The 21,536-nt window shown below is 52.1% G+C and overlaps 1 protein-coding gene across 2 annotated transcripts in view; it reads left to right on the forward strand.

Annotated features, from left to right (window-relative positions):
- Positions 1–1,035: 1,035 nt before the first annotated feature.
- The window catches only part of CRMP1 (collapsin response mediator protein 1), a 63,919-nt gene continuing 43,418 nt past the window's right edge, over positions 1,036–21,536 (forward strand). The window contains exon 1 of one of the 2 annotated variants that reach the window (XM_043447725.1): positions 1,036–1,537. In XM_043447725.1, coding sequence (XP_043303660.1) covers positions 1,157–1,537 — 381 coding nt within the window. In that variant the 5' untranslated portion in view covers positions 1,036–1,156. Of the gene's footprint in view, positions 1,538–5,410; positions 5,853–21,536 lie in introns of those variants that run through there. The other variant, XM_043447726.1, reaches the window with a different exon arrangement.

A 21,536-nucleotide genomic window follows, 5' to 3' on the forward strand; every position in this document is an offset into this window, starting at 1 on the left:
CTTTGTGTGTCTTTTTCTGGAGCGTGTTTCTATTTAAGCTCCCGACTACCCATATTTCTGGGGTGGATTTGTGTGTGGGCGCCCTGTCGGGTTGTGTGTGTTGGAGTCACCTTGTGAGTCTGTCTTTGGTACAAGGGCATGAAAAATCTCTTTGTTGTGGGGTTATTGCAGGAGTCAGACTCGTGTACATGTGTGAGTCATTGGTTCACGTGCAAGAGTGTATTTCTCTTGTCGGCGTGAACGCGGTCCTAGCACACCCCTCCTACCCTGCGGTTCCATCCTTCCTGACGGGCAGCCCTGCCCGGTATATGATGTGTGTGTGTCTCCTTCCTCCGGACAATGTCAGCTCCCGGAGGGCAGGACTCCATCTATTCTGTTCACCGTGCTGTCGGCCAGTGCCCGAAACGTGCCAGGCACCAGCGGGGCACTCAGTATAACAGCACTGAGTGAATGAATGCAGTATCCAATGTCTGAGCGTCTCTTTGGATGTGCAGTCAATCTCGGGGTGATGCTGTCTGTGCGCTGGGCTGGGTGACTGAGAATTTCTGGCTTGTGTCTATGTATGTGTGTGTGATCGACTAGGAATATATACAAGCATGTATGTGTATGCAAAATTACCAATGATGCGCGTGAAAGAGGCTGAGTGTGTCTGGGGAGCGTGTGTGTAAGCGACTCTCGTGTGCTCCGGCATGTTTGTACATCTCTCACGTGTTTGTATGGCGTAATTGTCTGCTGAGCTAATACCAACCTACGTGTGCTTGGCCGTGTGTGCGTGCCCGTGGTTCGCACCCCTCGCGCCCTGCGCTCAGCCTGGGGGCGGGGAGAGGGGGTGCGGCGGGGGCACTGCGGTTGGGCTGCCCGCCCTCGGCGCTGCGGCGAGGGCACGTCACGGTCCCTCCACGCCCTCGCCGCGGTCCCCGCCTCCCGGTCCTTTGTAGCCGGCCGCGGTGCTCTTCGACAGCCGCCCGGAGGCCCCGCCCCGGCCCCGCCCCAGCCCCGCCCCGGCCCGCACCCCGGCCCGCCCCTGCACGGGCCGCAGTCGCGCCTGGGCAGCCGCGGGCCCGCACCGAGCGCGGAGCGCGGCGCACGGCGGTGGCCAGGGCTGCGGGCGGGCGGGCGGGCGGGGGCGCGGTCGGGCAGCCGGCCTTGGACCGGTATGGCGGACCGGCGGCGCGCGTGGAACACGGAGGATGACCTGCCCGTGTACCTGGCGCGGCCGGGCAGCGCGGCGCAGACCCCGCGCCAGAAGTACGGCGGCATGTTCGCCGCGGTGGAAGGCGCCTACGAGAATAAGACCATCGACTTCGACGCGTACAGCGTGGGCCGCCGCGGCTCGGCGCGCACGCCGCGCAGTGCTGGCCGGCTTGATGCGGTCGGCCTGCCGGGGCCCGGCGGCAGCGAGGACACGGCCAGCGACGTGAGCGAGCCCTCGGGCTCGGCCGTCAGCTCGCCGGGCGAGCGCGACGACAGACCGCCCGCGCTGCGCATCCGCTGCCCCGCGCCCCGCGACCTGCCACTCGGCCGGGACAATGGCCAGGTACCCTCGGGGCGCGCGTGGGCCGGACGGAGGGGGCGGGGCCCTCGGGGCGCGGGGCGTGGGGCCGCCCGAAGGCAGTGCCCGGGGGCCGGAGTGCTGGGGGCCGCTGCCCCCGGGCTTGGGAGAGCGCCCAAGACCCCTCCCCTACTCCATCGTACAGCAGGTTCGGAGAGGTTTGGCCACTCGGTCAGGGTTGGCCAGCATAGTCCGTGAGGCTCCAGAGGGTCTTTCGAGATCCAGTCCCCTGCTCCTCCTCTGCAGAAAGGGAGAGACCGAGGTTGAGAAGGGAAGTAAGTTGGCTAAAGCCGCCACATGGTCCCTTAGAGCGCAGAGGGCCCTCTGAGGTTAATTTCATCCCAAGGTCCTCCTTCTCTGCTTAAGAAGACGAGTAGCTCTGTTCCGCATTCATCCCTTCATTTATTCACTCACTCATGAGGAATTATAGAGCACCTCCTATGTCACTGGCGCCGGGAGAGGCTTAATGAAATGCCTCTGGTTACATGGCTTAAAGCTTGAGCCTTTCTTGAGTGCTCCCTCTGTGTTTTCTGGGGGGAAGGATTTGGTTAAAGATTGAGATCCTCGGGCAGATAGACCTGGAAACCGCGAGCCGCAATCACCCGACACCTTCAGAGAATGTTTCTGAGTCCCGCACGACGTCAGTGTGCTTGCTTCACAGAGCAAGTTGGAGACAGAGCAGGGATTTGAACCGGGGTCAGTAGACTTGGAGGTTTTTCTCCTCGTGAAAGCGGGGGAAACATCAGGCAGAGGGAACGCCAGGCCTTGGGCCCTATAGCTCATCTCCCTTTAGCTGGTGGTCACCAGAGCCACTGGGGGAAGATGGATGGATAGACGACCCAGCTGTGGGATATATGGTCAGGTGCTTGGAGAACGGAAACTGGAGCACCCGACGGCCGGAGAGCCATCGCCTCACCCCAGAACTCCATGTCTGAGCACTGCCCAGGTCCCAGGCCACTATGGGTGCTGGGTCTCTGTTTGGCACTCCAGCCCCACCCCAGGCCAGGGTGGGCGCGACAGACTCACTGTGAAAATTAAATCAGTTAATGACACCAGGTAGCGAGCATTTAATAAACATTCGTCGTGTGTTATGAGTTTTATCATTATCATCATTTTTATGAACCCGTCTCCCCTTAAATGTTACGAGAGGCATACAGTGAGGGAGCCGCAGTTTGATCTGAACAGAAATCGGGGAGGGGGACTTCCTGGAAGAATGGGGGCTGGGCCGACCTGTGGCTGCTCCGACCCAATTGTGGGTCTCCTCCAGCCCCCATCCTCACACCCCCGGTTTTCTGTCCGGGGAGCTCGGGAACTCTCCGTGGTCCTGAATCTGGAGCCTCGCGGAAGGTCTACAGTGCGGAGTGGGGGCGGGAAGGGGGGCAAGGAACGGAGATATCGAGAGGGTCCCGTTTCCTCGTCCGTATCCCTTTTCTATCTCTCCCTCCCCACCTCCTTCCCTGCTGTCCGACCTCACTTGCGATCCAGGATTAAGAGCCTGAGAGGGAGGCTTCGGGGGCCGCGGACCTAGAAGCCGAGGCCAATAACGGGAGAACCGTGGTTTCCGGTCAGGGCTGTGCGTCCTCTTGAGCCTCAGCTTCTTCATCTGTGAAATGGGGGTGGCATCTCCCAGCCTCCCTCAAGGCGTGGTGGAGTATCAGGGAGGCGAGAGAGCGTTGTGCACAGCCGGGAGCTGTGGAAGAGCGTCCATCAGGAGGTGCGGTCAATGTCACCAACGCCAGCATCGGCCCTGGGCTCGGCCCCTGACGGCTCTGCAGCTGCTCCTCGGCCCTTGGGGACGCTGGTCGCTTCCTCTTCCACTGCTCCTTCCTCTCCCACTCTAGCCCGCTCCCCTTTCTCCATGGTTTCAGGACAAAAGGCAGCGCCTCGGGCGCGCCAAGGACCCCAGGAGCACTCGAGGTTCGGGACCGTGAAGCCAAGAGGCTCGCGGTCTCCCTTGGGGGAGCGTTTTACTCTCCGCAGGCCGAGCGGCCACGGGATTCGGGTCCCGGAGCCGGCGGGCCTCGCTGCTCCTGCGCGTTGCAGAGGGACCCGCGCCCTCCCCCCAACCCATAAACCTCTTTCCTGGGGAGGGAGGAGGGGTTTCGGTGGCGCAGGCGCAGCGTCTGCCAAGGCCCAAGGCTGAGCGAATGCGGCGCTTTGTACCCGGGAAGTCCACTCGGGAGCTGTGGTCTGTTTGGCCAATAGCGAACCCGCGCCCCTCCCCCGAGTTCTCGACCCCACCCCCGGAGCTACCCTGCCCAGATGGGCCCTGGGGACTCCCTGGTTCGTGGAATCTAGCACTTAGCAACGCCAAGGAAGGGAATATAGAGTGGGGGGAGAGGGAGACCCCAATTTCCGGTCAGCAGCAAGAATTTAGGACCCCGCTCAGAGCCGAGGCTGAATGAGTGAATGTAGGAGAATGACCTCCAGACTAGGTATGCCATAACCTGGCTTCCAGACACTGCTCTGCTGCAGCTAACATGCTTTATATCCAAGAGATATTTTACCTGTGTGTCAGCCTCAATTTCCCACCTGTGAAATGGGAAGCTTATGGCCTAGTGTTCCTGGAATACTAAACTGTTTCTCTTTTGTGAACATACAATCCCATCTTTATTTTAAGGCACAGGCATCTCTGGTCTCCGTCCTGGACTGGAGGGCTGGCTCCCGGGTGGCGTTGGTGGTAAGGGCTTTAGGCCCTAACCTGAGAGGTGGGCGGGTGGGGGCGGGGGGTGGGCAGGGGGGGGGTTTAGCAGGCCTAGTGCACCCTTCCTCTGGGTGGCAGCTTGACGTATACAAGATGGGGTCTTTTAACAAAACCTGTGCGCAGGGTTTGAGTTTTGTAGGCCAAAAGTTACAAGGTCGGCATTTTAATCTGCCTGGAGATTTGGGGCACTTGTCTAGTGTTATGGGGGCTTGCCAGGGCTCTCCTTTTTCTTTCTTTTGTCAAGTTTATCAAGCCATGCCCAAGCCTGCTCCTCACCTCTCCCCAAAGCACCATCTGGACTATGGGTGCTGGGTTGGTGTTCACTCTCCACTGGGAACCAGGACTTCCTTCTCCGCCCCCCCATCCCCGCCCCCGCGCCCCCCCCCCCCCCCCCCCCCCCCCCCCCCCCCCCCCCCCCCCCCCCCCCCGCCACCCCACGCCTGACCCCTAGCCTGCCCCGGGGGCCGCGGGGATCTTAGTGACAATGGTCTGGTTCTGAAATCAGCAATCACTGTCTGGTAGACAGGCTCTGGGGATGACCCGGTGGCCCCGATGGCAGGGGGCTGTGTGATGTGAGGGTGGTGGCCTGCAGACGGTAGAGCAGGTCAGCCACTAATTAGGGCCTTGTCTTTGGGGGTCCCTGCTGTTGCAGGGAGGTTCCTACTGAGTCCTCGGAGAGACGCGTTCAGTAATGGGGGTGGGAGGGGTGGCAGAGAAAAGCTTCATGGAAAAGGCATTAGAGATGAGTCTGGTAGAGGAGGTAAGATATTCCGAGAGAGGGCACAGTTTGAATAAAGGCTTGGACTTGGGGCTGGATATGTGTTTGAGCTGTGCTGCGAGGGGTGCAGCAGACAAACGGAGGCTGTGGAATGAGAGGTCAAAGGCGGGAGGCTGCTGGACCGTATCCTCAAACACTCCAGCAGCCGAGGTGGAGGGTGGTTCTGGGCATCCGGCCCACATTCCCTCCCCCACACAGACGTTCCGGGAGCAGCCCCCCCGCCCCCCCGCCCCCCATGCGGGACCGCACACCTGTGGCGCTGCCCATGGTCTCCGCCTGCGCATCCGAAGTCCATCTCTGGCTTTCAAAAGAGCCCTGAAAAAAACCAGACCTACCCAATCGCGAGAGCGAGGCCGGGGCCCAGCCGAGGGCGTGTGCGCGGGGCGGGGGTCGGCTGGGCTGGTTGGTTGGGGGGGCGGGGGGCGGAGTGCCGGGAAGGGGGTGATCGGAAGGGAAGCGCTTCCTGGTTCGAGGCGAGAGGGGCGAATCGGGCTGGGCTCCGCGCCGCCGGGAGGAGCTGTCTGTCTGCAGCCCCCTCCTCCCGCCCTCGTCCCGCCCTCCTCGCGGAGCCGGGCGGTGCAGGCAGCCGGAGCGGCGGCGGCGGGCAAGCGGGCCGAGCAGCCGCGGGCAGCCGAGCCTCCGTGCCTCTCGTCACTGGGCCGGGGCCTTTGTCGCCGCGCCCGGGGGAAGCGGGACCGAGAGACAGCCGCACCGAGCGAAAGCCAGCCCCACAAAGTCCCCCGGCCGGGCCGAGGGCGCCAGAGGTGGGGAGCGGGGCCATGTCTTACCAGGGCAAGAAGAGCATCCCGCACATCACGGTAAGCCGGGCCCCCGCCCCCCCCGAGCCCCGCCGGTCTCGGTTCAGTGGGGGGTGGGCGCCGCCGGGGATCGGCCGGGGTCCGTAGGGGAGGCCGGCCAGGCTTCCTGCGGCGCGGCGGGTGGGGCGGGGCCGGGCTCGGCTCTGGAGCCCCCTCCCCCCCAGCCTCTGGGGACAATGGGGGGGAGGGGGAGCCCCGCATGGCGGGGCGGGGCTGGAGCCTCGGGTCCCTTTCCCCGCGGGCTTGCAGCCGCCTCCCCCGCGGCCACCGCCCCCCGCCCCCTTCGCCGCGGGATGTGCCAGAGGATGGTGCGGACTGGGAGGATGCGGAGCTGAACAAAAGAGGGAGGGGCGCGGGGGTCCGAACCCGCTCCTTCCTTGTCCTGGAGCTGCAACTCCAGCGCGGGGGTAGAAGGGGGGCTTTGCATCGTCCAGCTCTGGGCTCTCGCGGCAGCGTTCCTTGCCTGCTAAGAAGGGGAAAGGGTCGAGTATTGCCCCCCACTTCCCGCCCAGACCGGTGGAGTGGAAGTCTGGACCTGGAGACAAGCGCCATGATGAAGGAGCCCCTCCCAGTCCTCACGGCAGCTAAAAATAACCTGATGGAGAGTCTCTGGGGGGGCTGTGGCCCTGAAAGGGTTAACACTGGGGTTGGGGGTGGGGGTTAGGAATGGCGGTAGGGGGTGAGCCGTCCTCTGGGTCCCTGGGTGTGGCCGGAAACAAAGGATCCCAGGTCTTTCGGCTTTGTCTCAGAGTGGGGAGCTGAGGGCGCAGCGGGGCCTGGAGACCTGGCCTCCATCCTCGTTGCCTGCCGGTCTCTAGAGCTGAACCACACGGTTCCTGAGGGATGTGGACCTCGGGTGCTGGGGCAAACCATGGGCCTTGGGTGGCTGGTATCTGAGCAGCTAGGTGCTGGTAGGTGGCCTGCTGGAATTCCATCTCCATGGAATCCTCGAGAAGATGCTTGAGGTCTGAGACAGGAAATCTAGCATCCTCCTTTATCCTGAAGGGATAAAAGCTCAGGGATGGCCCCAAAGCACCTTGGAGAGGGCCACATTGGGTAAGGAGAAAGGAACTGATGTTACCCACTTATCTGCCCAGTGTATTGTGGATCTTGTTTTATTGAATCTTCTCAATAAGCCTTCTGAAGGAGGCATTGTCCACCTAAAGCTCTCAGAGGCTGGAGCACTGGGGCGCAGTTGATAGGAAGGTTGGGAAGGGGCTGGTCCCCGGCCTCTCCAGAAGAGCCCTGTCTCCTGCCCAACTCTGGACTGAGTCTTCCCTTAGAAAACTCCTCCTTGGCCCAGCTTCAGGTCTTGTCAGCCGACCTTTGCTGAGTCACATCCAGAGTTGTGACCCGTGAAGATGGGACCACCTCTTAGCCATCCTTAATCTATGCCCTCTGAGACACAGGGGTGTACGTGACCAATCCCTTAATGCTGTAGCTGGCTAAGAATCCATAGGAGGGATGTGGTTGCCCTGGGGCCAGGCAGTGTGGGAGGAAAGTGTGGAATATTTGTAGAAGCCAGTCCCAGCTTCTGGACTCTGACACTGTCCCCAGGGGAACTGAGGCAGGAGATGGAGGTGATGCAGTGACGGATGAGTTCGGAGGCCTGGGTACCTTTGTGGCTGTGGACCACAGCAGGTCTGTATATCCTGTACTGGATCCCCGTTTCCATGAAGGAAGTTTAGCAAGATGGTCTTTGAGGTGGGTCTATGGGAGCAGTGCCACTGGAGTTGTATGGTTCTGTCTATACAACCGCAGTAGTCTCTGCCTGCTGGCTGTGGCCCTCTGGAGTGGAGCTGAACTAGCCCGGCTTTTGTACCAGATGGATCTGGGTGTTCATCCCTGCTCTGCCTCCTTTCTGAGCCTTGGGGCTCTGCTATCCAAAGTGCGCCAAGCCCTGGCTATTTCACAGGACCCTGAAGCGTTCAAGAGGACCCTGGCAAAGGGCTTAGTGTTTGGTGGGCACACAGCAAGGGCTTCAGAACTTCTGGCTGATCCTGCTTCTTTAGTGCTTTGTGCAAAGCAGGCAGTCAACCTGTGTGTTAAAGAGAATCAGGTGAGTGGCTCTGACAGCTCCAGTAGTGTGGGGAGGAGAGATGCTAAAAATGACCCTTAATTCCTGGAAAAGTTGCCCTTGACAAGGCATTTGTGTTTAATGTAGTCCACATAGTCCACTCCTGGAGTAGGACATGGCAGGCCACTTCAATATTCTTGCCTGGAAAATTCCATGGACAGAGGAGCCTGGCAGGCTGCAGTCCACGGGGGCACAAAGAGTTGGACACGACTGAGCCACTGAGCATGTAGTCCACTCCAGCTAGAAAGGTGTGTGGTTAGAGGAGAAGCCAGAGACAATGGACTTGGATGGAGCTCCTTTGTAGGGCCCACCGCTTCTTGAGAACCTTTGGCTGATAATGCACAAGAAGGGACGAGAACCGAATGCCATTCAGTGAGTGGACGGGCATTGTGGCTCTTCACTTGCTGCTCCCTTAACCTGTTCAATAGTACTCAGTTCGTAGGTTAATAATAATAATAGGATCTGGTCTGTTCCACACACCTTCTGGGTGCTAAGGAAAGTGTGCATGGGATGGGCGTGTCCTTCACCATTGCAGAGTTTCCTAAAGACAGACATTTCAGCCTGAAATGGTAACAAAGTGTGTGTGTGTAGGGAGGGCGGGGGTTGTTACAAGGGAAATAGAGGAGGCTTGAGGGGACCATCCCAGCGACACCCAGTTCTGGGAGGGGGAGGGAGTTAGGGAGGAGGGAGGGGATTCTCTGAGAGTCAGGGGAGGCCCTGAGGCCAAAGAGTGTGACCCCTTGGAGAAACTGAAGGGAAGTCAACATTGCGGAGCCCGACCTCTGCATCCGATCGCGGCTTCTCTGTGCAATTAGAGCAAACCTTGGAGACAGGTAAGATGTTTTTGGCAGCCATGGTGTGTGTGTGGCCTGTGGAGAGACCAAGTAGTTGGGGCTGTCAAAAGGACCAAGATACATCCTTAAGTCCCCTTGATGTTGGGTCTCTGTGCCCCCTTGAGCCTCAGCTCACTCGTCTGAACAAAGGGGATAAGGTCGCAGCTTTGGCAGTAAAATCAGAGATGGGAGAGAGGATGTGAGCAGAGGAGGAGAAGGGACACCCCAGATAGGGCACAGTGGGGACAAAGGCGGGGGACAGCTGAGTCACAGAAGCCCTCTTCTACTTACGTTGACTCTGATGTCTTTTCCTCTATTCTTCGCCTCCACCTTTTTCTGAGATACTAGAGTAGCCTGATAGAGAAGAGGAAAAAAAAAAATCGAAACACTTGGTTTCAGCCCCCAAGGATTGTTTAAAATATTAATAAAGTTCCCTTTCACATGTGGCTTTTTAAAAAGTTAATGGCACAGCCAGGATTAATTTAAAGCAGGTTTTTGGTGCCCACTTGGGTGGTTAAGTGAGGAGGGCATCCTGGGTGTGGCTCTGAACAAAGGCCCAGGGCTGGGGGCCCTGCAGATGTGCTGTGTCCCCATGGAGCCTCCGAAGGGGAGGCAGGAGTGTCCACTGAGATGGTTCAAGAATTATTATTATTACAAACAAGACTTCATGTGTATTGACCATTTGTGATGTTTGCAGACCATTATGGCATTCAAAAGGATTTCCAAAAAAAAAAAAAAAAGGATTTGTGTGATCTTTAACTGGGTCTTCTGAAGAACGCAGCCTGTTTCTCAAAGAGTAAACTGAGATGACAGAGTCTTTAAAGCTTCTTTGGTGGCCTGTGGAGGAATGAAGAGGTCCATTCAAGCAGGGAAGTGTGGATAGTCTGGTCTGCCTGCTAAAATAGTCACCGTCGGATTGAAATCTTTGTGTGTGAGTGTGTGTTAGTTCAAACATTAAAGATGAGATGAACAGGTAAGAAAGTGATCATTAAATAAAAAGTACATCAGACTCAATTACCTAATAGACAGATGTGCAAAAACCTTGTTTCTTCCCAAAGATGGTGTTCAGCCTACCTTTAATTATGTGCTTTATCTTGGTGCCTTTTTATGCAAAGAATTTGAGATGCCTACAGGGATTTGTCATGCATCTAGTGAAGTCGGAGGGAAGTAGACTAGCAGGACTGAGACTCAAGGAAGAGCAGAGACCAAACCTGCGCCAGTGATCTGGCCCACAAGAGCAGGGCTAGCGGACATCTGGTTCTGAATCGGGGCTTCTGTCATCCAGGGCACAGAAGCAGACAGTCTCAGCTTGGTCAAGTTCATGATCAGACAAGGAGTAGTTGGCCATATTCTTTGGGGTAAAATTATTTTAAACTAGATTCTTAAAAAGTGTATCAGGGAGCATACAAGTGATACTGCGTTGTGACATCTTCTCTAACATAACCGTAGCCACTTAGCCCTGAGTGCCTGTGTTTTATAATGAACTTGGCCAAGACTGAGTACATGAAAACACATAATATAACATTTGTGAATGCACATAGTGAGTGACTAAAAGATGACAGTTCCCTCCCCCCAACACAGGAGATGAAGATACAGAATGACAGGTAATCAGCGACTGTTAACTGCAGATCTTCTCTGTTCCTTGAATTATGCAAGATGCAATGGGTGGTTAGAAACACATATTTCATGATCTTGACCTTTCCAGCTAAATGAAAAATTGCACATACTTGGAATGACTGAAAAATGACCAGAGGGCAATCTCTGGAATAGAGCACAGGTGTTAAAGGTGTTCAGAGAAGGAAGGGCTCAGCTCTTGCCAGAAGCAATTGGAGTTGGTCTCTTGGGGCTTTGGGGATGGCATGAGCTAGGTGTTGAGGGGTTTGATTGGTATAGGCACAGGAAAAGCATGCAAGGCAGGTGGAACAGCATGGACAAGACCTGGGCTGGAGAATGAATGTGATCAGCAGAGTGAGGATTTTACATGCTGAATCCAAGGATGAGGATCTTGAAATAAATTTGAATGGCCGGGGAACTGGAGAATTCTACAAGGCTTTAGAAGTCAAAAAGAATGTGCCCAAAGTGATGGAAATAGCCCATGGGTTCTAAGTCTGGCTCAAATGCAAATAGGGTGTTTGATCTTGGACAAGTCAGTCCTTCTCTGGGCCTCAGATCCCTTTTCTTTACAGAATTGGAGTAGATACTTCAGCTCCAAGTTACAGGAAATCCTGACTTTATTCTGAGGGTAATAGGAAGCCTCTGAAAGTTCTTGAGCTGGGAGGATGGTGATAAAGGCAGCGTGGAAGAATGTGGATTCTGAAGCCAAACTCTCTGGGTTTGAATCCTAGTTGTTCTGCTTACTTGCTGTGTAATTTTGGTAAGTCACTTAATTTCTCTATGTAGCAAAGGGAAGCCTGGTGTGCTGCAGTCTATGCAGTTACAAAGAGTTGGACACAATTGATGCGACTTAGCATACACGCATGTATTTTATATTAATATTAGACTGTATTCATAGAACCTTAGGGATTCAGTCCTAAGCAAATATTTGATTTATACAGCATCAAAGTTGAGAAAAACCTTTTAATTTTTTCTGTGTTTATACATTTGAGGCAGCAGAAAAGAGTGTCCAATGCTTCTCCTCCACCCCCAGCCTCCCCTCTAGTGTAGGAGTTTTAGGTACCCTGTCCTTGCTTACCTCCAGTGGCAGGGAGATCACCATTTTGCACAGCAGCCTGCTTTCTCCTGGACAGTTCTTTTGTTGGAAAGTCTTAATATGAGAGGGAGAGTCTGCCTTTTGCCCTCAGAATTTTTCACAGATTTCTTCCTCTTTCACACTGATATTCCTGGAGGCTCTGGAAGATATTTCTCAGTTACCTAGGACCTTCTCCTTTCCAAATTATTCCCAGTTCTTTAGTACAATTTCTAAGTACAATATTTGGATTTTTCTTAACTATTTTTCCTCTCCCCCCCCTTTTTTTCTTTTTGCTATTCTTTGTTTCTGAGCATGGAGAACAAAATGGATTCAAAATAAAACTTTTGTTATTGGGCACCTTTTAAACTGGTTTGGACTTCCCAGGTGGTGCTAGTGGTAAAGAACCTGCCTGCCAATGCAGGAGATATGAGGGATGCAGATTCAATCCCTGGGTTGGGAAGATCCCCTGGAGGAGGGAATGGCAACCCATTCCAGTATTCTTCCCTGGAGAATTCCATGGACAGAGGAGCCTGGTGGGCTGCAGTCCATAGCTTTGCAAAGAGTCGGACACGGCTGAAGTGGCTTAGCACACAGTGCAAACTGGTTTAAATACTTTCTAGGGTCAGACTCCTTTGAGAAGCTGATAAAAGCAATGGAAGCTTTTCCTGCTTCCTCAAAAACACACAGAACATTCAGCATAAGGCATTGGGCTTCACAGGCCAGTATTTAGTGTGCCGAGAGCTTTTACTTAAGTAATCCTGTGAGTTCGGTGCTTTGATTAGCTCCACTAACAGGAAAAAAAAAAAAAAACCAACTGGAACACAGAGATTAAGTTCTGACCACAGGTCACCCAGCTAACAACTTGTATGGGAGTAAGCTGTAGTCTCTGGGGTGAAGGATCTCACAGTCTCATGGGTGAAATAGTCAAACAAAAATGAGCCAAAAGATGAAGAGCTGTACAGTTGTGAAATGATGCTAATGAGGAGTGTGAGCCCTATGCTATAGGACTCCGGGAGGTGAGCACATGCTTCTGGAGGCAGAGCGCTGCACCTGACAAGGTGAGCTGGAAATCGATGGGCAGCAGGTGTGGCGGGCAGGCCAGGTAGCAGATGCCAGAGACAAAGGCACAGGGCTGTGCAGATGCAGCCTGGAGAGGCAGAGTGCAGTGCGGCGCTCGACTGCTTCAGTCGTGTCCGACTCTCTGCGACCCTACTGACTGTAGCCCGCCAGGCTCCTCTGTCCATGGAATTCTCCAGGCAAGAATACTGGAGTGGGTTTCCATGCCCTTCTCCAGGGGATCTTCCCGACCCAGAGATCGAATCCGTGTCTCTTACATCTATCTGCACTGGCAGGAGGGCTCTTTACCATTAACGCCACATGGGAAGCCTTAGATAACCAGACTATAGTGTGAATAGGCGAATATGGTGCAACACCTGGAGAAGGCAAGGGTCAGACCAGGAAGAGCCTGGGAGGCTTGCTTTATCCCACACGTGAGTACAAGCTAGAGAGAGGTTTAAGGAAAGGCACGACATGGTCAATCCCACGAACAGAGGAGCCCGGCAGGCTACAGTCTGTGGGGTCCCAAGAGTCAGACATGGCTGAATGGCTAGTCACACACACGACATGGTTGCATTTGTGTTTCAGAAAGGTCCCTGGCTGTTTTGTGGCAGGGACAAGGCAGGCAGCAGGGAGACGGGGAGGAGGGCTCATTTGGGGCAGGTGCAGTGGGAGGTGGAGATCAGCAGGTCGGTATAAGGATACTTCTGGAATAGATGTTGGGTTTGGGGTGTGAGAGATTAGAGAGAACCTGAAAGTGGAACTGGGCGTTTGAATGGGATATATTTCCCCGGGTTGCAAAGACTTTAAAAATCAGACACTAAGCTCTGTCCACACATCAATTCATTTAATTTTTCAAAACCACTCTCTGCCTTACAGATAGAACACTGAAGTTCAGAGAGGTAAATGTGCCTAAGGAACAAGGGTAATAAGTGTGGGGCCTGCTTAGAACTCAGGCATTCTGGCCTCTACCCACCATCCTTAGCCAGCAGACAACACTGCTTCCTTGTTAAATGAGCATAAATGAGATAATAAGTGTGGAAGCATCTGGCTCACAGGGGGCGTTGTCAGTAATTGTTAGGTGAATGCATGCATGCTCAGTTGCTTAGTCATGTCCTACTCTTTGTGACGCTGTGGACTGTAGCCCACCAGCCTCCTCTGTCCATGGCATTTTCCCAGCAAGAATACTGAAGTGGATTGCCAATGCCTCCTCCAAGGGATCTTCCTGAACCAGAGATCGAACCTGCATCTCTTGCGTCTCCTGCATTGCAGGCAGATTCTTTACCTCTGTGCCACCTAGGATGCGTTTATTAGGTGAATAGGGCTTAGCATTTCCTATGTTACCACTGGAGAGCCCTTTCCAAATTTCAGAGCCTTTAGTCTGCCTACTCCCTTTTGGCCACACTCACAGCAATCCCATCAGAAGGGCGGGTGAGATGCATGACCTTGGAAATGGGCTTGATATGTATGATCTATTCTTGCTTATTCCCGTTCTTCTTCAAAGGAGGGAACTGAGGCACAGGCATCTTACCTGGGAACACGGGTAACTATCACAAGACACTGGGTCGTCACTTGGTAGGTACCCAGTGGTACTAGGTTCAAATCTGTCTCCACTGTCTCCTGGCTGGGTGACCTTGAGCAGATTATATCACTTCTCTGAGTTTGCTTATTTGTAGCAATAATACCTGCTTCTTAATGTGACTTCGCAATTAAAAACAGGAAAAAAAAAAAGAATGAGAAATGAAAATCCGTGTAATGCAACTGGTCCTTTATATGTATTCAGGAATGTAGTTTTCTTGAAGGCAAAGGATTTCTGTCCAGGTTGCTTTATCTAAGAGGAAAAGCAGAGACCAGGAAGTGCAGAAATGGGTCTCCACATACATATGGATTTGTCTGGCTTCTCCCTTCTGTAGGAAGCCTGAAGACCTTGCCTGCTCTTGGGGTCATGACAGAGCTGTGTTATTTTAAAACCAGATATTCAGTTCATCAGGGAGTATTTGCTGAATATCTGTTAGGTACAGTGGAACTTGAGAGCTCGTTAAAATTGCAGTTGCCATGGAAATGGGCCTGAGCTCACAGAAAATCCTGCAGTCCCTGGAGACCACCTGTATTTCTGATTCATGAAGGAGGGCGATGCAGCCGTGTCCTCTCCCCATGCGGGTGGAGAACAAATGTGTGTTCATTACATTCAGTCTCAGGCCTGTTGCCACTCCCAGGGTTGCTTTCCTGGAAAGTGTGGCAAAGGGCTGCTGGCTGACAGGCTGTCCCCTGAGGCAAAACCAAAGGCAAATGATTTTTGTGAATTAATAGGAGCATGCAGCTGCACTGTAGGTAGCTCTTGCTACTGCAGGGAGGCTGGTTGGGACAACTGTGAGGGGAGCCTAGAAGAAAGAGGGATCTGGTCATTAGGGGTAGGAACCGAGTCATGGGTTTATAAAGTATTTGAGCTAGAAAATCAGAGAGCAACTACTGGGGCTGTGGCTCCTGGCATAAGTTTTGGGTGGTGTATCAGTTCACTTTGATGCAATAATACTGCATAACAAAAAACCCCATTATTCTGTGGCTTACAACAAGAGTTATCTGTTGTTATCAGGTCTGTGGGTGGCAGAGGCTTAGCTGGACTCAGCTAGACTTGTCTTCAGGTTTCTGTTTGAATCAGGTGTGCTCCTCACAGCATCCCATTCCGGGACTCAGACTGAAGGAGGCATCATTCCTTGGGTCCTGCAGTTTTCCTGGTGGAGGATGGACCCTCAAAGAAACTGAGCTGAAACCCACCCGCCTCTTGAAGCTTGTGCTCAGATTGGTGCGCTCACATCACTCTCAGTCTGTTGGTCAAAGTGAGTCTTGCAGGCACACCCACAGTCCGTGTGACTGAGAGAGCCCTGCTCCCACACTGGGGCATGGCAAGGGTGGGAGGGCAGAAGGAATGTGAAAGAAATACCCCAGTCTACTGCAGAAGGTCTCCGTCAAGAGTGTCTGAGGTATTTGTTAATAACATAAATTCCTGGCCCATAAACTAGATCTGGCAATTGAAAATCTTGACAAAAGCACTAGGGTTGAACTCCCAGTGGATTTGCAGCATTATCTAGGCTCTGGTGCCATGTTGTGAGTTGTACTTGCATGAGTGGAGGGCATAGCTGCCTGTCCAATTGAATGTTTGAGTTGCAAGCGTGAGTCAGTGACTTAATGTCGGTCAGTGACTTGTCGAGTTTAAAGGGCTAAGAACTTTCAGAACTCACCTTGACATTTCCTTGCCTTACGAGAAAGCAATTCTACCTGCACTCAATGCGTGGACAAGCACGTTCCTACCAAATGGGACTTCCCTTACCTTTTTGAGATTTGTTTTTGTGCTTGCCCTTCAGACACGAAGAAATTCTTCATCTTTCAAGGAGTAATTTGTCATTTATCTACTCTGAGCCCCTTCCCATTGATAAATCAGGCAGCCCGATCAAAACCTCTACGCACTTACAGCCTGTAAGTGGATGGAGTTGCCCTCTTTGTATGAAGCCAGTACCCCTATTTTTGGCAGTCACTCATCCACTGCCAAAGTTAAAAGACGCTTGCTCCTTTGGAAGGAAAGCTATGACAAACCTCGGCAGTGTATTAAAAAGCAGAGACACCACTTTGCCAACAAAGGTCCATGTGGTCGAAGCTATGGTTTTTCTAGTATTCATGTAATGATGTGAGAGTTGGACCATAAAAAAGGCTGAGCACCGAATTGACGCCTTTGAATTGTGATGCTAAAGAAGACTCTTGAGAGTCCCTTGGACTGCAAGGAGATCAAACCAGTCAATCCTAAAGGAAATCAATAATGAATATTCATTGGAAAGACTGATGCGGAAGCTGAAGCTCCTATACTTTGGCCACTTGATGCTAAGAGCCGATTCATTGGAAAAGACCCTGATGCTGGGCAAGATGGAAGGCAAAAGGAGAAGAGGGCAGCAGAAAATGAGATAGCATTACCAACTCAATAGACATGAATTTGAGCAAACTCTGGGAGATCATGAAGGACAGAGGAGCCTGACCTGCTGCAGTCCATGGGGTTGCAAAGGGTCAAACATGACTTTGAGACTGAACAACAACAAAATCCGCTGACCCCAGATTCCAGTGTGTGAACTAGTGAAGCAGGTAGGAGAGGGGATGTGGGGTGTCACAGGCTCTCCCCCCAATTTCTTGAGTGGAATAATTAAAGTATTGAAACGGTGGCACTCAGTGAGATATACTTGAAACCAGCTATTACATACAATGTGAAGCATAATCCATGGTTGTTTTTGTTCTGTGGGAATATAAAGATTACAGATGTGCCGTGATCTAAGAAAGAAAAGCAGTTTAGAACTCCATGGATAGGTGAGGTAGGAGGGAGCCAGATCTTCAGCATCAAAAAGTGAAAGTGTTAGTTGCTTAGTCGTGTCTGACTCTTTGTGACCCTATGGACTGTAGCCCACCAGCCTCCTCTGTCCATGGAATTCTCCAGGCAGGAATACTGGAGTGGATTGCCATTTCCTTCTCCAGAGGATCTTCCAGACCCAGGGATCGAACCTGGGTTTGCAGCCTTGCAGGCAGATTGTTTGTCATCTGAGCCTCCAGGAAAGTCACAATTCATCACAGGGTTTCAGGAAGTCTGTTTCCAGGTGCCTAGTGGTGTTTCAGGACCATGGACAGCACACAGCACTGCTTCCAGTCCTCCTTTACTTCATGGAACCTGAAAACTTCAGAACTGTGTCCGTGTGTATACTATTTATTTTGCTGGAATCTTCCACTTCTCCTCCACTTTCTGCTTTGTGTGTGTGTGTGTGTGTTAATTCACTTCAGTTGTGTTCAGTTCTTTGCGACCTTATGGACTGTAGCCTAGGTCCAAGGGATTCCCCAGGCAAAAATACTGGAGTGGGTTGTCATGCCCTCCTCTAACTTCATGAGCATCTCTTATTTCAGAACCCAGCTCAGACATCCTCTCCTTGATGAGATAGTCACTGCCTTTCTCTGTCTCTGTAAGTAACAACTTTCACTCTCTTAATGTTTTCCTGATAGCAGCCAAGGTTGCTAAACTAGTGACTTTGGGGTAAGTTGTTGGTTTGATGAGAGTGGAACCTCGTTTTTCTTCTAAAGCTCCCCAGACCTCAATGAGTTTTCTGTTCCTCTAACTTTAGTTTGGAAATGACAGACTTTATTCCCACAATGCAAGAAGGAGAACAGAATTCAGGGAGGCTTCATGCTTCCCTCAGGACAGTGATAGACAAGATGCAGTGTGATCCAGACCTCCCCTCCTAACTGATGGTTGTTTATTTTGCTGTTGTGTGGGTAGAAGTATTAGAAACTATAAAGGCTAATTTTCGTAAGTGGCATTCAACATGGTACTTGATGTTTGTGAAGAGAGCAAAGGCATCCTGCCAACACCTGCTCTCTCCTCACAGTTGGGGCTGGAAGGGAGATCAGTGTTGGGTTTGGAGAAGAAAGCCTTCCATTCTCCGTGGTGCTCTTCTGCTCCCCACGATGTTTGGCCGTGGAGATGTGATGATTGACCAGCACCAAGGTGTAGGCGGGCCCACCTGTATTGAGCAACCTCTCCTGTATTGAACAAGATTTGCACTAAGCAAGCTCCTGTTCCCAGGCAGCTGGGTTAGACTTTCAGGGGATGTTAAAAGCATAAAAGAGAGATTTCTGATCTGTCAGTCTACTCTGTCCTCCTTTTTTCATTATTTCTCCCCCAGCTTCCTCCCTTTCCTTCTTCCCTCTTTCATTCATTTTCCTTCCCTCTTTATCACTCCTTTATCTCACTCTTCTTATCTCTCCTCATGCTCTTTGTCTTTTCAAACACTCTTTCTTCTCCTTCCCTCCTGGCTGTCACCTCCTTCCCTCCCACTCAGCAAACATTTGCTAAAAACTGTTTGAGGGCCCTGCGTGGTCCCTGGGGATTTGGAGATGAGTCACACAGAGCTCTTCTGGGAATGGAGGGGTATCCAGCCCAGCAGGAGATGGACACGTGACCGATGACCATGAAGTGTGATGAGCGTTGTGGGGGAGGGGTGCAAAGGGAGGCACCCCAAAGCCTGCACGGGGTGCAATCAGTTACCACCAGAAAGATCTACCATGTAGAGAGTTCGGTATTTTGCTTTTCCACCTAACATTTAATTGTCCAGCACTGTGGTTTAGCCTTTAAAATCCCTGGGGAGGGACTTCTCTAGTGGTCCAGGGGTGAAGAGTCTGCCTGCCAGTTCAGGGGACACGGGTTCGATCCCTGGTCTGGGAATCTAGGATCTCACATACCGCAGGACAGTGAAGTCCCTGCACCGCGATTACTGAAGCCTGCACACCCCCAGAGCCCGTGCTCTGCAACAAGAGCAGTAGCCCCCACTCACCACAACCAGAGAAAGCTTGTGCACATCAGCGAAGACCCATATAGCCATAAATAAATAAAAATTCCTCAGGAATGTTTTAGTAGCTGAGTGTTACGCCATTAATGGTGTGGTATCTTGTCACTCATCCTTGTTTACCTCTTTGTGTATAATTCTGTGACCCTGTTTGACATATTATCCTGAGGACAGATTCCCAGCACTGAATTTCTAGGTCAGAAGTCAAGATCTGTAATACAATTTGTAAAAATGGCTGAGGCATACCCTTACTAAGAAATCCCAGCTTGAAGGAAGCTGTGCGGATGATCAGTTTCTCTTCTCCCATTTCTGCCCAGTTTTGGGATGATGTCTCAGTTCAGAAGCTTTGATGGGCTTCAATTCCTCCTTGGTGAAAGCCTTTTCATTATCATCATTACCATCGTGAGCAGCCTCGCGTCTGCTTGTGGCGTTAGAGCCCCTTTGAGACAGCACCTGCTTGCCTCTCCAGCTTCCTCACCTTGTGGTCCTACTTCGGCCAGAGGAAGCCACCTACAGACCCTCGAGCCCTCTTGGCATTCCTAACCCATGCCTGTCCCCTGCCATTCCCGCTCCCTGCCGTCTCCTCTGCCACGTGGCTAATTCCTACTCACTCTTCAAGCCCAGATTCTCCTGGAAGGACTGGAGTGGAGGTCTTCTGTGCTGTTTCCACCCCTCTGTCCAAGCCCTTCCCACACTGGGGTGCAAAGGTCTGGTTATGATTCAGTCTCACCCACTGGCCTTAGAACTCCTTAAGGGCAAGATTTTCTTTTTTTAGCTGCATGTACTCTTTTCTTAAGCAAATATTTATTGAGTGTAATTCCTGCTACAGAAAATGGCAAAGAATAAACAATGTGTAGCTCTGCTGAGTATTCCCCAGTGGCAGGCCTGGGCAAAGCACTCTATATACATACCCCTGTGGGGTTCTCCCACAGCCCTATGAGGCAGGGACAGTTATCCCCATTTTATAGACAAAGAAACTGAGGCTCAGGCAGGTTAAGTCACATGGATAGCAAATGGGCAGGGACTGGAATCTGCATCTGTCTGACTCTGAACGTTTTGTTCTCACACAACACTGGTCCAAGGACGTGAGCCATGATGAGTCTAAGTCTCTTTAGGTTACTGCTGTCACCGCGGAAGAAGTAGGCAGTTTCTGACATACCCTTGCTGTTAAATTTTTGTTGAATTTTTAATGAGGTATTTCATTTTCTTTCAAGATATTTAAACAGTGGGTTTTGTATGGAGTTTGTCATTGTTTATATCTGCTGACTGCTCCTTGTGGTAATCCTGGGAGAGGCAGGGTGTTGGTATTTTTCTTTTAAATGTGTGATTTTGATTAAACTCTTCAATATTATGTGTCGTAAAATTTACTGTTTGGAGGGAAGTACAGCTCTGTAGGGTTTTTCACTCACACTTCCTGCATGAAGAAAGGGAGTCCTAGAGAGCTAGATCCTCGGGTTCTTTCTGAATTGCATCTGATTACGGGTTGTTATGGCTTCCACCATGTGTGTGTGTGCTAAGTCACATTAGTCGTGTCTCTTTGCGACCCTTTTTGTAGCCCACTAGACACCTCTGTCCATGGGGTTCTCCAGGCAAGAATACTGGAGTAGGTTGCCATGCCTGCTTCCAGGAGCCAAACCTGCCTCTCCTGCAGCTCTTGCATTGCAGGCGGATTCTTTACTACTGAGCCACTAGGAAAGCCCTCAAATGGGGGAAAATGTTTCGAAACGTGACAACAGGGTGTTTGATGGAGTGCACACTGGACAGGAAATTAGGAAACCTTGGGTCTGATCTCCACCCATGTTGATTTTGTGAATTTGGGAGGTCAACCCATCCTGAGCTCCATTTCCACCTGCAGTCAATGGGACCTCACATTCCCTGAGAACCATTCAGCACAAACAGGCGTGGAGAGTGCCGCAGCCATAAAGCGCATTTCCTGAGATGTCTTCCAAGAAAAAGTATCCTCGTCAGGTGTCCCACAGAATGAAAAGGGTCTAAATTTGGAAAAGATCAACTCAGTTCCCCTCTTGAATATTCACATTTCACATCAGCAGTAAAGGATCTGGGAATTCCTGACATGAAAACGATCTCTGCATCTCTTTAACCCAGAATTTTCTAAACTCACTGCACCTGGGAATCCCCTTTTGGATCAACATCTATTAAAACCCCACTGGGCTAGAGTTCCAAAGAATGTGCTTTTGAAAGTGTCAGTTGAAAGGCCAACACGCTACTCATTTGAAGGAAGAAAAAAGAAGTCACATCAGCTCTTGCCTTCTGCTGTGAGCTTATTGTTTTTAGAAATAGGCTGGCCTCTGAGAACAGCAAGAACCAGGACCTTGATAGTAGGGTCCTACACATCATATCTGCTGGTAGCTGGGGGGTGGGGTGGGGATTTCAGCATCTGATTCTAGGAAGAGCAGAGTTGGGTGGGGCTGATCTTCTGGTGAGCAGGGCATTAAACACCACCTTTCAGGATTAGCCTGAAAAGCCCTCTATTAAATGTGACAAGGCAGACGGCTGCCCACGGGAGACCGTGTTCCAGAAACCAGGTGCCAGCTGCCAGTGACTCACATTTCTCTGCTTTCTGGTGCCCGAGAAAACTGCACAACAGTCTGTCTCTGCCTCTGGATACACAGTGCCCAGGGCTCTTTCCTTCGGTCCTGG

This window comes from Cervus canadensis, chromosome 26 (assembly GCF_019320065.1).
Source record: "Cervus canadensis isolate Bull #8, Minnesota chromosome 26, ASM1932006v1, whole genome shotgun sequence".
Taxonomy (NCBI): Eukaryota; Metazoa; Chordata; class Mammalia; order Artiodactyla; family Cervidae; genus Cervus; species Cervus canadensis.